Source organism: Coenobita brevimanus, chromosome 25 (assembly GCF_032717465.1).
Source record: "Coenobita brevimanus isolate Jiangsu-jjx chromosome 25, ASM3271746v2, whole genome shotgun sequence".
NCBI classification, from domain to species: domain Eukaryota; kingdom Metazoa; phylum Arthropoda; class Malacostraca; order Decapoda; family Coenobitidae; genus Coenobita; species Coenobita brevimanus.
Window position 1 is genome coordinate 12,053,732 of NC_136978.1, and position 18,953 is coordinate 12,072,684.

The 18,953-nt window shown below is 39.2% G+C and overlaps 1 protein-coding gene across 1 annotated transcript in view; it reads right to left on the reverse strand.

Annotated features, from left to right (window-relative positions):
- Positions 1 to 4,131: 4,131 nt before the first annotated feature.
- The window catches only part of Pdss2 (Decaprenyl diphosphate synthase subunit 2), an 82,957-nt gene continuing 68,135 nt past the window's right edge, over positions 4,132 to 18,953 (reverse strand). The window contains exons 8-9 of the mRNA XM_080267918.1: positions 18,419 to 18,605; positions 4,132 to 5,339 (exon numbers count right to left, since the gene is read on the reverse strand). Of these exons, the coding sequence (XP_080124044.1) occupies positions 18,447 to 18,605 (159 nt within the window). The 3' untranslated portion in view covers positions 4,132 to 5,339; positions 18,419 to 18,446. The remainder of the gene's footprint in view (positions 5,340 to 18,418; positions 18,606 to 18,953) is intronic.

Here is an 18,953-nt window from a genome sequence, read left to right on the forward strand (position 1 = left end):
CAGTGAGTCCTGGCATCTAAAAATTAATAGAGCTTGAATCTGGCTCTCAATATTCTTGTTTTTTCTTTCTTCTTGGAGGGAACAATCCTGCAGACTACTAACCCCTGGTTCCTTCTTTCTTATAAAAAAAAAAAAAAAAAAAAAAAAAAAAAAAAAAAAAAAGGGCCAGAAAATTGGTGTTGTACCTGTGTCTATATATCTATATACAGTAAAATGTCAATATAATGGACTTCAATAGACCAGAATAGTCCTGGCATCTCAAAATTAATAGTGCTTGAATCTGGCTCTCAATAATCTTGTTTTTTCATTTTTCTTGGAGGGAACAATCCTGCAGACTACTAACCCTTGGTTCCTTCTTTAAAAAAAAAAAAAAAAATTGTGTTTCACTTGTAGATGTATGTATCTATCTATATACAGTAAAACGTCAATATAACGGACTTCAATAGGCTGGAATTCGCTTTAATCAGAATCGAGGAGCTACTGGACTAAATTCTTATACTGTATATCAGAAAACGTACAATAAAGCACGAAGCACTCCGGACTGCCTGACCACTTCAGCTATGTTCATCAGAAGGTAAATAAAAGACATGTTTATTTGCGTACAGTACAGTATTATTATATATATTATACTATTTGATTATTGGGGTGAATGTACAATACAGTACAGTACAGTACAGCAATGGTAGTGAAAACAGTTTAAAAACTGTTGGTGAGATCCGGACTAATGTCTGATACAACAGAAAAAGTCTGGGTTAGCAGGGGGATATCCGGATGTCGGTTTTAACAGAATTTCACTTTTTCGGAATGGCTTGGGCCCCAACTAGTCCGTTATAGGGAGGTTTTAATGTACTACACACACACACACACACACACACACACACACACATATATATATATATATATATATATATATATACTGTATATATATCCATCCATCATCCAATCCTACATTGCCCCATGAGGAGTGTAGAAGCCAGGGGCTAGGCAGTTGGTCCTGACATTTAAGATCATTCATTCAATTCACATTTAAGATATATATAAAATAAAACAGTCAACCAGCATCACATCTGTAACTCATATTTGCTAAACAAACTGTTATGTCTATACATGACAGGGAATCGTCCAAACGGCAAATAATCCTGAAGGGGAATTGTTCCAGAATTTCCTTTTTTTTTTTTTTTTTTTCTTTGGGTACACTTAGTCACCCAGTCGTACTGACAACGAAAAGTTCAGCAATAAATGACCTGGCAATGTTGCACCTTCGCTCGGGAACAGATGAAACAATTCAACAAATCAAACCAAAAAAATCATCAGAAATTAATCTAACGTTAATCAACCATAATAACTTATTTTGTCTGAGGGATGATGAAGGTGTGTTGTTGCACAGTCTTTTCTCATGGGACTTGATCTGACACTGCCAATATGACTGGATGACCAATTATCATCATCATCATCATCCAATCCTAAGTTGCCACATGAGCAGCGTAGAAGCCTGGGGCTAGGCAAGTTGGTCCTGAAATTTAAGATGAGAGTAACCAGCCTCACTCATCCAAGTGGCATTACATGAGCAATGATTCCAACCACCCCTTGGATATAAACCTTCACCAGCTCAATCCAACTGGAGTGCTGCAATTACCCACTAAACCACATGACGCCATAATTTGGTTATATGGTTACCACCCAGCATAGTAAATGGTTTCCTGGTGTACAGGAAACCATTCATCTTGTCACTCAGTGTAGAGTTGCCCAAAGGCAGAAGGAACACGAAAGACTGAAGGAAAAGACACACAAAAGAAGTCAACCGTAGGCAGAAGGACAAGGAAAGAATGAAGTAAAGAAAGACAGAAGAGGAAGGAAGGAGAGGAATGAACAGACACCTAAGAGTGGCACTACATTGAGTGAGTGGATGGATGACCAATTATAGTCAAGAAAAAAAAATGCGTCCCAGAACCCTCCATGATACACTTCAGTGAGGAGAAGGAGCAGCAGAAGGAGCAGCAGCAGCAGCAGCAGCAGCAGTAGTAGTAGTAGTAGTAGTAGTAATTGTTGCAGTAGTAGTAGTAGTAGTAGTAGTAGTAGCAGCAGTAGTAGTAGTAGTAGTAGTAGCAGCAGCAGTAGTAGTAGTAGTAGCAGCAGTAGTAGTAGTAGTAGTAGTAGTAGTAGTAGTAGTAGTAGTAGCAGCAGTAGTAGTAGTAGTAGTAGTAGTAGTAGTAGTAGCAGCAGAGCAGTCAGCAGATGGGAGGCCATTCGTCAACATGCACTAAGATACGAGTGATATCTACCCTCCTCTTATTTCATATCTTTTACAAGTTTTGGAAGGGGGGTTGCCCCCCCCCCTACAAATAAAGAAAGATTTTATATAGCGGGAGATATTATATATACTGTATATATATATAAAAGACAACTGACCCGAAAAGTTTCAGTAAAATCCATGTGCTCACATTCCTCATTTCTGTTCGTTTTTATTTTTGGGTAGGGGGTGGACCCCAAAGAATAGATGGGGGGTCACACTCCTCGAGTACCACATCACTGATGAAAGCCTGTTGTACAACATGTGCTAATATTATCAGTCATATCTGCTCTCCTATCACTATTTGAGAATTTTATGATGAGGGAGGCTGATCCCCCCTAAAAATCAAGGTTGGAAAATTGTATATAGTGGAATCCCTTTGGAATAACCTGATGAAATCATCTAGAAGTTTAATTCAAATCCATCACATAACCTAGGAGGAGTTAAGGCACAGACAGGCTAAATTTCGTGCAACAATATACATATAGGGCGAGTTGCCAAAATTACAACATTAAGCTTTGCAGCAATGATAAATGGTAGATAAAAGCTTACCAGCATGGGGCCAAATATAAGATTAGCAGATTTAAAGAATCTTGTACTATATCCTATTGTGCACAGATAACCTTGAAGATCCTGCTAAAGGTTGGGTCATTTGGAAGGCTACAAACTAGAATTAATTGCACAGCCAGGCCAAACAGTCCATGTCGACCAAAGCTGTCACACAATGTGGCTGGAAAGCAACCTAACAAACAAGCACAAATCAGAGCTACAGATATCTAAATCCTACAATTAACTTCCTGCATGAGTAAATTAAAAACAATGTAAATGAGTATGCCAAGCAGAATGCTGCCTACAATAGTTTAGGTAAATATACACCCTCATGTGGGCCACTGATGCTGTGTAATACCATTTCCAGCAAATGTCATAAATACTTGTCCTTGATCTGCCTTGAGATACTGGAAAGAACAAATTAACAGGCTCTCCAAGTTAGACAAACAGATGAGGATACAAACGTTGAGTTAGGAACAAACATATCAGTCAAATGAATTTAGCAAATGTGGTATATGAGAGAGGGGGGTGTGAGCTGGGAGCAGGGCAGTGAAATGGCGGGGGACAGGGTGACGTGGAGGCGATTTGTTTGTGGCCACCCCAAACGGGATTGAGGCGTCTGGCAATAGATAGATAGATAGATAGAGGTAAACAACCTTCCTAGCTGACTTAAAGAAAGAAATAAATAAATAAAATAAAAAACTTCAAGAGGGGGTGAGGTTTACAACAATGGCAGAAGTAGAGGTCAAATAACTGAGTGCAATGGATAAAAATAACTGACAGCACACAGACAGGGTTCATCATTATCTCTACTAATGGGCCCCTAACAGGTACAGTAATTGTATGAAGCTAGACCACACTGAATAATCTGCATCCCAATTGGATTACATTACTAGTGCAGTGATTTTCAAACTTTAAAACTTGGGCTGTGAAACTAACTGATTCAAATTTTGATGAATTTCAGATGTTATGAAGTGTAGGAGAAACATGGGGCACTGATAATGTTCAAAACTGTCACAACTATCAATGTGGCAGGGAACACAGATCTCTAGCTTACAGTGGATGATCATATTCAGCACACACAGTCACTGCAACTTTCATGTACATGCTCTACACATCACACTGGAGTAATACCATTTGTCTTTTACTATGGTTGTGCCAAAATTATTTCCCATACCCTAGTACGTTAGGTGTGGTGAGACAAGACTGTACAATCATTTTCCTAAAAGGTGAAAGATCACCGCTAGGAGCCGCAAAGTTTCTTAAAAATATAATGAAATGAATGAGGAACATATTTAAGAACATTTTATTAAACAAGTTCATAATAACCACTGGTAACAATCTGAATTTCAGAAAAATAGTTTTATTACAATAATTCCCCAATATACATATAACATTACCATCTACCATGCACAGACGCTCACAAAAGACCTAACATCCTAGCGAAGACCAGTGGTAACACTCTGAAAAATTGTCTTAATACAATATATTCCCCAATATACATACCGGTATAACATTACCATCTACCATGCACAGACTCTCACAAAAGACCTGACATCCTAATGAAGACCAGTGTACTATTCCTCTCCCTAGGTTATACAAAGTCCTTGTTATGTGTCAGTAATCTCTCAAAATATCACATATTTTTCCATAAAACCAATACCGTATATTGGGGGAAAATGGCCGATTAGCTATATGGGTAGCAGCAAAATTTTAAGAGGCAATTTTCATCCATCCATCCATTATCCAATCCTACATTTGCCCCATGACGGGCGTAGAAGCCCGGGCCTAGGCAAGTTGGTCTTGACATTTAAGATGAGATATTATTGTGGATACGATGGTAAATGGTGACATAAAATGGGGACAATTCATACTTCACACACAACCCTCCATCTCTCTGGTGAGTATATTCGATGGAAGAATGAAATAAATTTCAATACAGGTATACCAGATTTACTTGCGAAATACTCTGTCTGACATGAGATTACTTAATAATGTAGCTATATCTGACAACTACACAATCTAGTATATGGGGAAAACATCCAATGCAACCATGAAGTCTGAGATTTTAAGGTTGTTGTTGTTGTTGCTGCTCTACCCTGGTCTGTCTGGCCAAGTAAATCCACCAACCACAAACAAGCAAACATCAACTTGTGGCAGGCTACACCTCACCAGGATTAGAATGAGGTCCTTCCACATGGCCAAATGCAGAGAAAAAGACAAGTTACCCCCCTAGGGGATGAACTGTGTAAATGAGACATGTATGAACAGCCTAGCAGTCTCAGCCCAGACTTTGATTACATGTACTTGGTGAATGTGGGTAGGTTCCTAGCTTGGGAGTGTTGCGCACGCTCAGCTATTGGGCCTTGGCCCTTTGTCAGATCCATGGTAATACCTCTTGGGACGATGGTAACCATCCACCTACTACCTTTTTGGTGTGTCAACAGGTAATACAACTTGCACAATGGTGACCCTCAGCCAGGTACTGTACATGCTCCACCTGCATACCCAAAGAAACTAGGGCAAAATGTCTATGCTGGGCACAAAGATAATAATCATTATCGTGGTGCAGTGGCAGTATCATGACTTATGACGTAAATCTGAAGTGTACTGTTGCATGCAGCTCGACCATCTGTTCTGCCACTTGTTATTGGGAAAAGTTACTGTATGAGGGGGGACCTAAAAACTCCCGGAATCGTTAACATAAAACTTCATTACAAAACTTAAGAGCAAATCCATTTTAGTTCCCTTCAAAATACTCCCCTTGAGAAGCTATACACTCTTCCCATTCCTGGAAACATTTCCCGTAGTTGTCTTGTCACCCTGTCCAGATAATCTTGCATTTTCTCCTGGATTTCTTCCAAACCATCAAATCTTCAGCTTTCCAGTTCTAACTTAATCTTAGGAAGCAAGAAAAAAATCAGAGGAAGCGAGCTCTGGCGAGAATGGGGATAGTGGAGCAACAACATTGTTTTTGGCCAAAAATTACTGAACTAATAACATGATGTGTGATGGGTCACTGTCGTGATGCAAGAACCATTTTTGGGTCACTTCTCTGGACATTGCACCTGATACTTTCCCATAGATGCCTCAACACTGTAAAGTACAACTGTTAGTTCACAGTCTCTACGGGGAACAAATTCTTTATGGACAACTTCCTCAATGTTAAAAAACAAGATCAACATTGTCTTGATATTGGACTTACCTGATGCACTTTTTTTTTTCAGCATCAGAGATGTTGATGTCTTCCACTGACTGGACCGTTGCTTGGTTTCGGGGTCATACCAGTAAATCTAGGTCTTGTCACCAGTAATGACACCTGAAGGAAATTCTGGGTCATTTCTCAACTGTTCTTTCAAATCTTGACATATGTTCACATGATCTGATTTTTGATCCTCCAATAGAAGAAGGGGGATGAATCTTGCTGAGACTCGGTGCATCCCACAATTCTGTATCAAAATCCACCGGACTGAACTCCAAGAAACGCCTGTGGCCTCCAATAGTTCATCAATAGTGAGACAACAATCTTCCAGATTTCCTATTGAATTTTCTCGATGGTTTTGTCTGTTTGAGAGGTTGAAAGATGGTCAGGACACGAAGAGTCTTAGACTGAGAAGTTGCCTTCTTAAAACGCACATACCATTCGTAGACTCGTGATTTTCTCGTAGCCTGCTCCTTAAAACCTTACTCAAGCAATGTCACGGTCTCAGTCGTGACTTTCCCGAGCAAAAAACAAAATTTAATGCACACTCTTGCACACTCAAATCTGCCACTGTGGTTTGAGAATGAAAATCATAAAAGTCACATGCATGAACAAAGAAGAAGAAAAACTGCTAGAAATACGGATTCAACTGTCTCAGTGCGATGCCACATGGCAGAATGATTCACCAGACTGCATGCAAGTGGTACCTACTAATGCAAGGGAAAACTATTTCTTTTTCCTGTGCTCTCGATATATTCTAGAAAGTTTTGGGTCTCCTCTCAAATTAGCTACTAACTATCCCTACTCTTATCTGTAAGAGGTATGGTTGCCTATCACCAGCTTCATGTGGTATACACTGTTAGTTCACTTTGTGTCTGTGCAAGTGGAACCAATGAGGTTGTTGCTTAACATCCAGCTCCCCCCCCCCCCCCCCAAGATCAGTGCTGCCTGGGTAATCCCAGGCAGCTCTTTGGGCTAAACAGGGCTGATAAGACTTGATGGCCAGGATGCAGAAAGTGTTGCAAAGTCAGCCAATGTGCAGAAATGTTGGCACTGTGGTAACTGGTATCAGGTCACATGTGTAGACCTTGAGGATAGTGTGAATCTGACAGTACAGTACTGTGGTTGCTGTGATACCAGTACTACCAGAGAAGATATGAAGACTGACAATACGAAAAGGGTACATGTGCTTCTGAGAGGTACAACTGACAGCTTTATGATGGATATATCTTCAAGGCTGAAAGCTTTGGAGGATAAAAATCAATGTTGCTGAGGCAACTCCTCAGGAACCCTCGACATCATCTGCTGATATCTTGAAGCAAGAATCGAAGAAGCTGCAGAGTGAAAAGGACAAAACCACCAACAATCCGACACCTGACAAGACAGAACACAGTCAACATGTACTGGTGTTGAAACCAAAGGATGACACTGAGAATAATATGGCTTGTCTGACTGCAGCTAATGGGGATATGGAGCGGGCACTGAAGACTATTCCAGTTAACAGCTGTATGGAAACAAGATCAGGAGACCTTATTGTCATGCTGCTCACAGAAAGAGCTAACATAAATTAAATCACAATCTGATTCTAATACAATTTACCAATACCTAAGCCAAAGAAAATACTGTCAAAGGTGACCATGATAGGTTTTCTCTTTCCTTGGATGACACTGATGTCATTCCAAGCATTTTAGAAAAGAACAGCAAAATTAAGATGCTCATGGAAAGTGGATGTTCTCTCAACCTTCTCTTTACAAGAACTTAGAATGATACTAAAAGTGCAATCTTGAAGATGTCTCCTGAAATGCAATCCTCCATTGCAGAACAGGGCAATTATATCTTTGTAGGTCTTACAAGATGTCATGCCTTCAACAGATTTTGGGTTATGCAGTATCACCACTGCCAGGGTTCTGGTCACATGTCGGAATTATCCTAGAAACAGCATTGAACCCAAATGTGTTTTTTGCACTAGAGTCCATAAATCTAAAGACTGTGGTAACTAAGATTCTCCCAAATGTATAAAGTGCTCTTCTGTAGGACATCGGGAAAATGATGTCGATTCTCAGCCAGTGATTCAATTTGCATCTGGTAGAGTGCGTCTACTTATTATTTCCCACAGGAATAGAATAAATGAAAACATTCACAAAACTGACAGCTCCCCTTTAAGCCAGTAAAATTGTCTTCTTAACATTCATTTTATTAGAAATGAAACAGATTATATTAGTGAACTTTTAAATCAACCTAGCTTGACATTTTGTGCTTGATTTAAACTTGTTTGAGCAAAACTGATATTAATAATGTTCACAGTGCTTTGCTTAGATACATTCTATAAGTGTTCCCAGGCCTGCTGCTACCATCCAAGTGGAGATGTAGCACTCATGTATTTCATAACACACAAATATTTCTAACGTCTGACTTTATTCCACTTTCGTTTCATTTATGGACGAATTATTGTAAAAAATTTCAATCAGCAAATTATTAGAACTGCAACTGTTTATCAGCCAGGCCATCCTGGCACAAACTGAGGATTTATGGAGGAATTTGGCCAGTTTCCAGAAAGCATTTTCCCATAAATCTGGTGAGCTGATCACTTGCGGCGATTTTGGTTATTGGATTCACAACCCAAAGTTAAAACCCCTTTCTTCAGAATTTCTTGAACAGATTGACGAAAATAGTGTTTTCAATCATGTGTATCAATCGACTCATCTTGGGATGTGTCATCAATCTGATCTAAGCCCCTGCTGATTGCAGTCATATACTGGATGCATTAGATGTACAGCTTGATTCAATTCAGCCCATCATCTCTAACCATGCTTTGATTACTTTTGAGTGTGAAATCCCAAAACCACCTTCTTATAAAAGGATTACCATATTCAAAATTACAGGAATAATGATGCATTGTGAAGCTGATGATCAGCACATAAATAACACTGATTCTTCTAATCTCTCTTCCGATGATTTGGAGAATATCCCCTAGAGGTGTAGCACTCATGTATTTCATAACACACAAATATTTCTAATGTCTGACTTTATTCCACTTTTGTTTCATTTATGGGCGTATTATCGTAACAAATTTCAATTAGCAAATTATTAGAACTGCAACTGTTTCCCAGCCAGGCCATCCTGGCACAAACTGAGAAGCTTTGATTTATCTTCAACCATCATTGTCCTGAAGTAGAAATGACAATCACTTTAAGTGATAATTCTCACTATCATCCATCTATCAATTATTTGCACAGAAAACGTAGGAAAGCAGAACGCAAATGGAACTTGCAGCTGACTGAACAGATTCATTTGCGTTTTGCAATGATGAAAAGGGCTGTCATCCAAACTATAAAAACCCAAAAGGCTAAGTATTATCAAGATAAAGTTGACTCATGGTATACAGTATATCATCATCATCATCATCATAGCCATTTCAGTGTCCACTGCAGGGCTGGCCTACCCCAACCGAAGTGGGGACAATACAGCCGATGTATTCTCTACCAAGTAGCTTAGGCCGTCTGGTAGAGAATGTATGTACGGTGAGAAGTGTTTGTAAGTGTGACTGTAGTGTTGGAGTGGCTTTGGATGTGTGTGTAGTCTATGAAACAAGTGTAATCGGCCCGCGGAAGCCGATTGGGTCCAAGCATACTTTATAGTACGCAACACTGGTTCAACCACAGCACCCTTTATGTCCGCCAAAGTAGTACATAGCTGGAAGAACACTCCCAAAGTTTATTACTATGGTGGGGCGCAAACCCTCGTTCACCCATGTACGAAAACGCACACTCTACCACTGTACCACAGAGGTTCTAATATATATGAGGTGCTCCCTACAGAAGTGAGGCAAGTGAACCGGAGGTCGAAACTGAGTTATCACTTGCACCGGCCTGGAACTGGTGTACAGAGTCTCTCTGTGTAAAAATTTGCCTCGAAATGAAACCAGAAAGGTCTTTAAGGACTATATTCCTGGGGGGGGGGGGATCAGTAAGATGTAACATTATCTATCTATCTATTGCCAGACGCCATAATCCCGTATGGGGTGGCCATTTGACTCTGAGTTATTTGTTTTACAGGGAGGGGCACTAACTCTCCACCAACCCAATTAACACATAGGAAGCACGTATGGTTTGGTTATATGGTTACCACCCAGCGTTGTAAATGGTTTCTTGGCTTACAGGAAACCATTTGGCTTGTCACTCACAGTAAAGCCACCTGTAACGGAAAGAAAAGCATTAAGTAGTGACAGGAACATTATGACCAAAGCAAGTGACAGCCTAGAAAACAGTGGTTGACAACAGAGTGTATCCCAGTGTCTTGAGTGACTTGATGCAGTAGTGAGGCAAGGGTTGACCCAGACTCTGAGATACCCAAAAGTTCAACTGCTGTTTTCTCGGTTTTTTGTTGGTGTCACCTGCCTCACTTCTGCAGGGGATGCCTCATATATATGTATATATACAGTATATATCATCTAATAATCCAATTCCATGCTGCCCCCCTGAGGAGCATAAGAGCCCCGGGCTAGGCAAATTGGTCCTGACATTTAAGATGAGTGAATATTTTATATATATATATATATATATATATATATATATATATATATATATACAGTTACCTCTCAACTAACACGAGTTTAAAAAACGCGTTTTCGTTTTAACACGAGCAAATATATAAGGAGGTATGTTTAACTAACAGGGGTTTCTCGATTGAACACGACTTTACACGTACGTGATGGTTTCAGATTAGCCGCGTGCACCTTGGACAGTCCCGAGCTGATACACCGTGTGTGGCAGTTTATGCATAAATACAATTTTTTATTTGTCTGTTGCTTAAACTGGTTTTATTCGAACTATAATATTCGAAAATGAAGTTTGGCCCCATCTGAGCAATTTGGCTCATTTCCGGACAAATTTTGTCCAAGAAAGTGATGGTAGATCTAAATTGTTACAACTTGATGCTGCAGAACAGAAAGAAGGAAACCACTCAGACCAAGATAGAGCAGTTCTTTATGAAGAAGACAGAAAACTATTATCTTCATCACCAGTAGCACGGGAGTCAGAGGAAGAAGAAGGACAGCAGAGCGAGAAGGGACAACAAATTTAGGGTGGGGAGCAGCAAGAGGTGGGGTAGAGGGGTAAGGAGGGACAGCGGCAGACGACGAGTGATGCATAGATGAAGTGAGGCTGTGTTGTTACTGTTTGTGACCTACTTAGTGTAATGCAAATGTTGCTTTTACTGAAGTGTTTTTATGACCTAGTAATGCATTAATAATGTTGAGGAACTTTCACAATGCTGCAAATGAAGCAGAATTGAAAGAGAATCCACGTAAAAAATGAAAACAGTATGTATTTGGGGAGAAGCAAACAACACTTCGACCCAACTAGGGCTAAAATGTTGTTTATTTCTCCCAAGATATACTGTTTTTGTTTTTTTACATGGATTTTCCTTCAAATTAATATTGTTGCTTTTAAGTTTTGAGTAGCATAACTCCCCAAATAGGTAGACTTCCCAGAGTCCAGGAATGTAACCCCCAGTATTACCATTGTTTCCTATGGGAAAATTGTTAAAAAACGAGTTTTTAACTAACGCAACCTCTCCAGGAACCTAACCCTCGCGTTATTTGAGAGGTTACTGCATATATACAATATATATATATATAAATGCAGCCATGACTACGTACGCTGATCAATCAAGAATTTGATAAACCAACTTCTGTATCTGATACCAAATTGTTCCTCCCCCCCCCCAACCAAGCCTCACATGTGAAATGAATTAGACAAATGCTACTTTCAGTAAGGAATTCTCAACTGAATTTCAACCACGGTGCAAAATAAGCCATGTGTTTTCATCATTCCATCCACTGGATGTTAACAAAGCTAAATATTACATTAGAGCTGCCAAATGTGTATGAACATGCAGAGTAAAAGAGTAAACAGATGCCTCTTAGAAAGTAGCACTGTGCAGTCTGAGAAATGTGCCTTGCTCTGGCCCCTACTTATGATGCCGGGTCTTGATGTTAAGAGTATGTTAATATATCGTCCTATCTTAAACTTACCATTCTAGTCCAAGATTACTGAGCAGGCTATACTAGATCAACTCATGCCATTACAGGAATGGAACTGAGTTGTTCTACCTGTTCAACAGGCATATTGGAAATATCACTCACCTAAAACTGCACTAACGAAGAATGATGTTGACTTGGTTCTGCTGGATCTGTCTGTGACTTATGACACAGTAGATTATGAACTACTGCTAAATAAACTGCACTTTTATGGTGTTTGTGATGATGCTCTTCTGCTCCTCAGGTTGTATCTGTCTGACAGATCTAAGAGAGTAGTTTTGGGCAACACTTACCTAGTGCTCAATTCCCCTTCTTTTTGGAGTTCCTCAAGGATCTGTTTTACATCCAGTTCTGTTCACAGTTTATACATGTACTGTACGGTACTTTACAGTCAGGTCTTCCTATTCGACTGGGTTGTGTCAAGTGAAAACCTCTAATATAACAATTCATTGAATAGCGAGGCTGATGCAATATGGGTTCAACAGATCAGGGAGAGTGCCCTTCACCGCAAAACCTAAAATCTAAAAAACTTTACCCTTTTAGGTGTGTCCTTGGTATCCCTCGGTAGCACCATGCTTTCCACTTGGGATAGCAAACTTGCCAGACATGATTTCCAAATCACAAGTTTCAGTATCTCACAATTAAGTTATCACTTCCTTTAATTTTGCACAGGCACAATTTGTTATGCACCTGCACTGTTATCTGGTGATGGCAATAGTGTTTCACTGGCCTTTCATGCATAAAAAGGAACAAAAGACAGACAATAACAGCAAATGTAAATACTAGGCAGCAATCTTGACTCAATTAGCTGACTGGGAGGCTCAATCATCAGCTGATTGAGGAGGCTGTGTATGTATGGTTGACAGGATTTCCAAGTCACAAGTTTCAGTATTTAACACACAAAATGTTATCACTTCACTTATTACCACACACTGCACTACCGTATTTGTCAAGCACTTGCACTGTTATTTGGTGATAGCAATGGTGTTTCAATGGTCTTTCTTGCATAAAACTGAATGAAAGGCATATGACCACAGTGAATATAAACACTTGGTGGTCATGTTGGCTCAGACAGTTGACTGTCAGAGTGAGAGCCATCGCATCTGCATGAGATTCTCAGAGGTGGCCATCAGAATTATCATTCTAGTAAAACAGGGCAATTTCTTATCGTTGTCCTGAAAACGGGTAGGTGGTGGCGACCATCATCCACTCACTTGATGCAGTGCTGCCTGTTTCTTCCCTCACTTTTATCATTCTTCTTCAGTGTCTCCCCTCCTCTCTTCCTATTTCTTCCATCTTTGCTGTAACTTTTTACTACTCTTCTTTCCTTTTCAGGTACCTTTACATACTGTATAGTGACAAGGCTAATAATTTCTTTTAATCCACAAACCATTTACAATGCTGAGTGGTAACCACGTAACCAACTCATATGTGTTCCCTGCATGTTAACCCTCTCCCGTAAAGGAGTGAGCGTAAATTCTGGCTGTGGAGCGTAACTCTTGCTTGAGAGCTTTCAGAACAGTCGTGTAGAGATATTTTACTTCTGACACTCATAGGAAAATTAATATTCATCACAGAAAGGTCACTTTGGTCTCACTTTGAAGATGAAGACTTTTGCTCTGTCGTACATTGTTCAGAAAGACATTATATACAAAATGCAAAGAAAGTGAGTAGAGGTTAGCTGACATGCTAAAGAGTTACACTCCTTTTAAAAAATATTCGCCCCCCAAAAACTATTCAAGAAGTAATAATATTTTTTGCTTCAATACATAGCAGAATAAATTTCCTTTCCAATAATGCATCATTTGTTGTATTTTCTTAAATAATAACGCGAAATACATACGTGAGAAAAAGGAGCATAAGTGTTTGGGGGGAAGTCAAGAGGTGTACATCCTACCTGTGAGGAACCTCACACCACACTGAGCCAAGCAAACCAAGTGAGCATGCACGCACCAGCTGTGGCAGGCTTAGCTCCACCCACTTTTGCCCGTCATCCAACAAAAATGACGACTCCCTAAATATTTCTTTAGAGTTTACATCAGATGACGGGCAAAGTCATCATACTGATGTCAGAGGTTAACAAATGCATGACAACCCAGGTCATCATTGGTAAGTCTAAGGGTTAACAAATGGGTTGGCAGAAGGTTAGTGTCCCTCCACGTAAAAAACTCAAAGGCAAACGGCCACCCTTTGCGGGATTGTGGCGTCTGATTATAGACAGAATGATATTCCAAAAAAAGGGTATAACTCATGAATTACCACTGCGGCGATTATAACATACAGTAGCTACGGTAAGTCATATAATGAGACGATAATATTGTCTCTACTTGATGCACATCATGATTCCTATCATTTTTATGCTGAAGACACTCAGAATTTTGTTAAGATGGCAGATATTAATGATACCATGAATAAACTGGAATGTACCGGTAACACTTCATCCTGCTGATATTTATGTATGTTGCTGTAATTAATTACAGTGTTAAGTTCAGCAGTCCCTTTTCTGTCCAGTGGGAAGATGCAAGTATGTAAACCAGGGCCTGAGGTAATTACCAACCCCTAGATACAAACATTCTTACAGCCAAAGTTATGGACAAGAGAAATTCTCTATGGTGGTACTTTCTTACCGTTTTTAGGTCTTTGTGGGCTATGGATTATCATGGGCTGAGATTAATAGCAATGTCATCACAGACCTCCGTGCCCGGTCACCATATCGATTTAATCCGAGACGTGTGGAAGGACCCTGGAAACAACCAATCACCAAACACTTGATGGGGTGACTGGCTTGTTTATGTATGGATCAAAGAAAGGTCCTTTATACTAAATGAAAGTGACATGGTTGCCTTGATTCTTGTCTAATGTATGATATTACAACTATAATTTATCAACTACAAACACTATAGTACTTTGGCTGTTAGTAAACTGAGTACCTAAAGTGAGCCTAAATAGAATAAAGTATGGCTTACTGAGGGAGGATCTGACAGCTCGTCAATCCCTGTGTCTATGTGCCTCCAACCAAGCCACACATCTTTTCACTTGTCTCAATTTACCAGCCACAGTTCTTCACAGGCTAAAAAAAGTATCTGTTGCAGAAATCTGGGAAAAACTTGAATTTTTGTAACAAATTTATGCAGGAATTAAGTGGTTAATCAGAATGTATGGGTATATCAAGCATGATCTAGGTTAAATTTTCTGTATATATTTGTTAATTCTAATGACAGTATACAAAGGCCTATTATCCAGTTTTGCTTAAATAGTTAGCATCTCAGAAACTGTTGATCATTCCTTTCAAATAGATGGGGAATATCTCTGAATGCCAATTCATAGCAAAAAAGCAATCATAAGGGAAAGTGACCAAACTCATGCATATCACCTGCAGGCTTCACATATATATATTCCTTCTTGAAACCTCAAATGGTATTAATGGACAAATATAACAATAGATATATAGCTTTAACAACCATATGACTTGAACCCAAAGGGGCCACATTCAGTTGGAGCATCTTAACTCTGTACTTACCAACCAATGTAGCAAATGGTTTCCCCAATAAACTTCAAGAACTAAAACAATACAGCTATGTTTTGATTACTCTTAAATGTTTTCATCTATACTGGACCATAACTTAAAAAAAAGCAGTTTGCCCTTAAATGACAACAAAGACCATTGCACTGAAAGATGAGATTGTGTATAAAAAGAATAAACTGATAATACAGCCATCACAATAAATGCAGATCCTGTAAGCATGCTTTGCTTGTGAGTACTGTACTGTACTGTACACAAATGCATTCACTGAAATCCACTGAGAGACTAAGTTAAACTCAGGTGCTGGGAGGAGTTATTTATATGAGCTGTAACCCCCATCTCAGGAATGGGTGATAGGCTACTCCCAAAAAGAGTTTTACTGTAGTCACTGCACATCTTGGAAATATTTTGCTGCAGCTGATGGGTTAAACCTGTCATGGTTAGTGAAACTTAAAATTTGTTTGTGGTCAGAGTTGTAGAGTTATGTACTGTTACATCTCAGTAAACCAGTGGGGTGAGGAACAGTACTAACTCTTCATAGGAGTGCAATAATTCTTTCTTACATATTCATATATTGATTCTTCTGCTAAACATTCACTCTCTCAACATTACAAAAAATACTGAGATTCACTACAACAACCAAACCTCATACTCTTTAGAACCATATCACCAGCACTTAACCCGTTAACTGCGCATGGCGGTTTTTTGGAGGTGTCCATGGTGCACAGACACAGGTGTAAAAATGAAATTTCCCAAAGTCCAAATTTTGTCTTAGGAATTGAAAGAACACATGCCAAAGAATATAGTAACAAAATATTAGCTCAATATTTACCCTGGTAAAGCCATGGATGAACATCGAGGTGTCTGATTTCCTACCGGAATGTATGATTTTCGTTTTCTTTTTCGGTTTTGGTTTTGGTTTTGGTTTTGAAGACTCAAACATGCCTGCATGGGTCGGCCTTGGTCACCATGACACTATATTCCAAATTCACCTGCGCAGCCAGGGCTGTATTGAGCAGTCGCACTCGGAACAGACCAGACTGTACAGAGCAGATAACAGGTTCATTATATACCATTTGTATGTTAGACTGACATTGCCCTTCAAGAGGCTCACCAGTTCTACATCACTAAATCTGGGAGGTCATACAAGAAATTTTCAACCTGTGTTGATGCAAATCTGTTAATTTTACCCACAGATTCTTAATGAAACAGAAAGCAAGCTTCACCTGACAATGTAAACCTACAAATACGGTCGTGTACTTTGCTTCACATATATTAATGATCAACTTTTGTGCCCTCTGTTCATATCACACTATGACTAAGTAGCATTAGTCATTAAACTATTACTCTGAAAACACTTTAATGAACAATTTCCATTCAAAATTCATTTGAACAAACTGAATTTTAAACTTTCAATAACAATTCAATATCAAAATTTATATACACTGACTATGTCAAATTTTACAATATTAGTCCTGCAGTCTACCAGAAACAGTTTACTGAATACAGTAAGACAATTTTTAATGACTTCTTAGCATATCATGCATCACCACTAATATACACAGTCATCCATATTAATACTAATAATTCATATATGTACTCTCATTTTACGCAAGGACTCTGAAAACATATCAGTCACTCTACCTACAAGTGTGTGTCCTTTATATGAACTAATATACCCGACCCGTGTGCATTTCTAGGTTGTCATCTAATAAATGAATGAGTGAATAACTGAATATTTACACTTCAATTTACACAACCATCTTCATCACTACTGTTAAATTAATGTAACATTTTTAAGACCATATAGCAAATCTTCATCCACTGGAAGAATCATGTGCCCTGTTATCATGTAGAGGAAAAATTTTGTGACGAACATTTGTATTATCATCATCCCAACCACTATAGTCCCATTACGAAAGGTCTCCACTCATCCGGCACATATGCTGAGCTGATCAGCCATTTGCAGCAGTTGGCCCTAGATGTTGTGCTTTTCATAATAACTGAAGCCAATAAATATTACATTTTCTTCTATATCTAGCGTGTTTTAAAGCTGAGCTTAGCGCTTTTGAAGATTTCTACTTGCCAACACTACATGCGCCATCAGCCATCATCACTCCTGAGTGCCTGGCTTTGAAACCTTTCAAAAGTTCTGAAACTTTGTCGTGCTATTTTACGGTCATCCTCTCGTTCTCTTGATGCGCTATGACCTCTACTAGTGGAAAGCCTACTGGTTGTGTGAATAAACGCACCCGCAAGGTGCTGACTATTGCTAAAGAGTTTGAATAATTGAAAAAACTGGAGGCGGGTGTTCCTAAGAAAAAGATGCTGGAAGATTTCAGTGTGAGCTCTTCCACTATATACAACCTTAAGAAACAGAAGGCTGATTTAGTGCTTAGGGTTGACCAACAATACTTGCCAGCCACTATGATTGCACTGGGGTGACCAATCATGATTTCTAGAAGTTTTTTGGCAGGTTTTCCCGGTCATTCAGCAGTTTCTGCTCTTTTGGCACCTGCTTCATCCCAAAGATGCTGAATGAGTGGACTTTTACAGTAATTACAAGTCCTGTAATACAAACTAACTGCAGAATGATAACAGCATACCTAGCGAGCATCTGAGGCACTGTTGGCGATAATTAACAGCTCATTTATTATCTGTTCAATGTGTCAAATTCAAATCACCCATCTTAAAATCTACACAGGAGTGAAATAAACATGCATCAGAAAAGAGGTAATATGGATTGGCTGTTAAGTATTCCCTCAAATATAACTGGAATCAAATTCACGAATCCTGCACTGGGGAAGGACTTACTTTTTGCTTCACCTCTATGTCTGAAATTCTAGTAGATCCTAAGAGCATTCACGATGTTTTCAAGTGCAGTGCGGGCATCTGAAGGCTCAAAGACTTCCTGCAGGACATTTAAAGCAGACTGGGCATGAGACTGAACTAGTTCCTTGGCAGCATCCACACCATGCCCACCCATAATAAGCTGATGGATCTGCTCATGGATAAAGAAGGAACTGGAGTGAGAGGGACATCTCAATAATATCTCAGTGGGATTTAAAAAAAAAAAAAAAAAAAAAAAAAAAAATCATCCATATATATACTGTATATATTCTCTAAAATGAAAAAGAAAAACTGAGTTACATCTAGAGAAGTAAGAACAACAATTTAGTGCATCCACAGTATTCAAAGTTAGGTTGTAGAGACATATACAGTACAGGTATTTGTTAACTGTCAAACTTTTATCATCACAGAAGACAATGAACCAGAAAAGATGAAGTCACTATCCACTTCACCTTATGTCAGAGCTGTGAGGCTGGTTGCAATATGTGAGGGGAGGTGG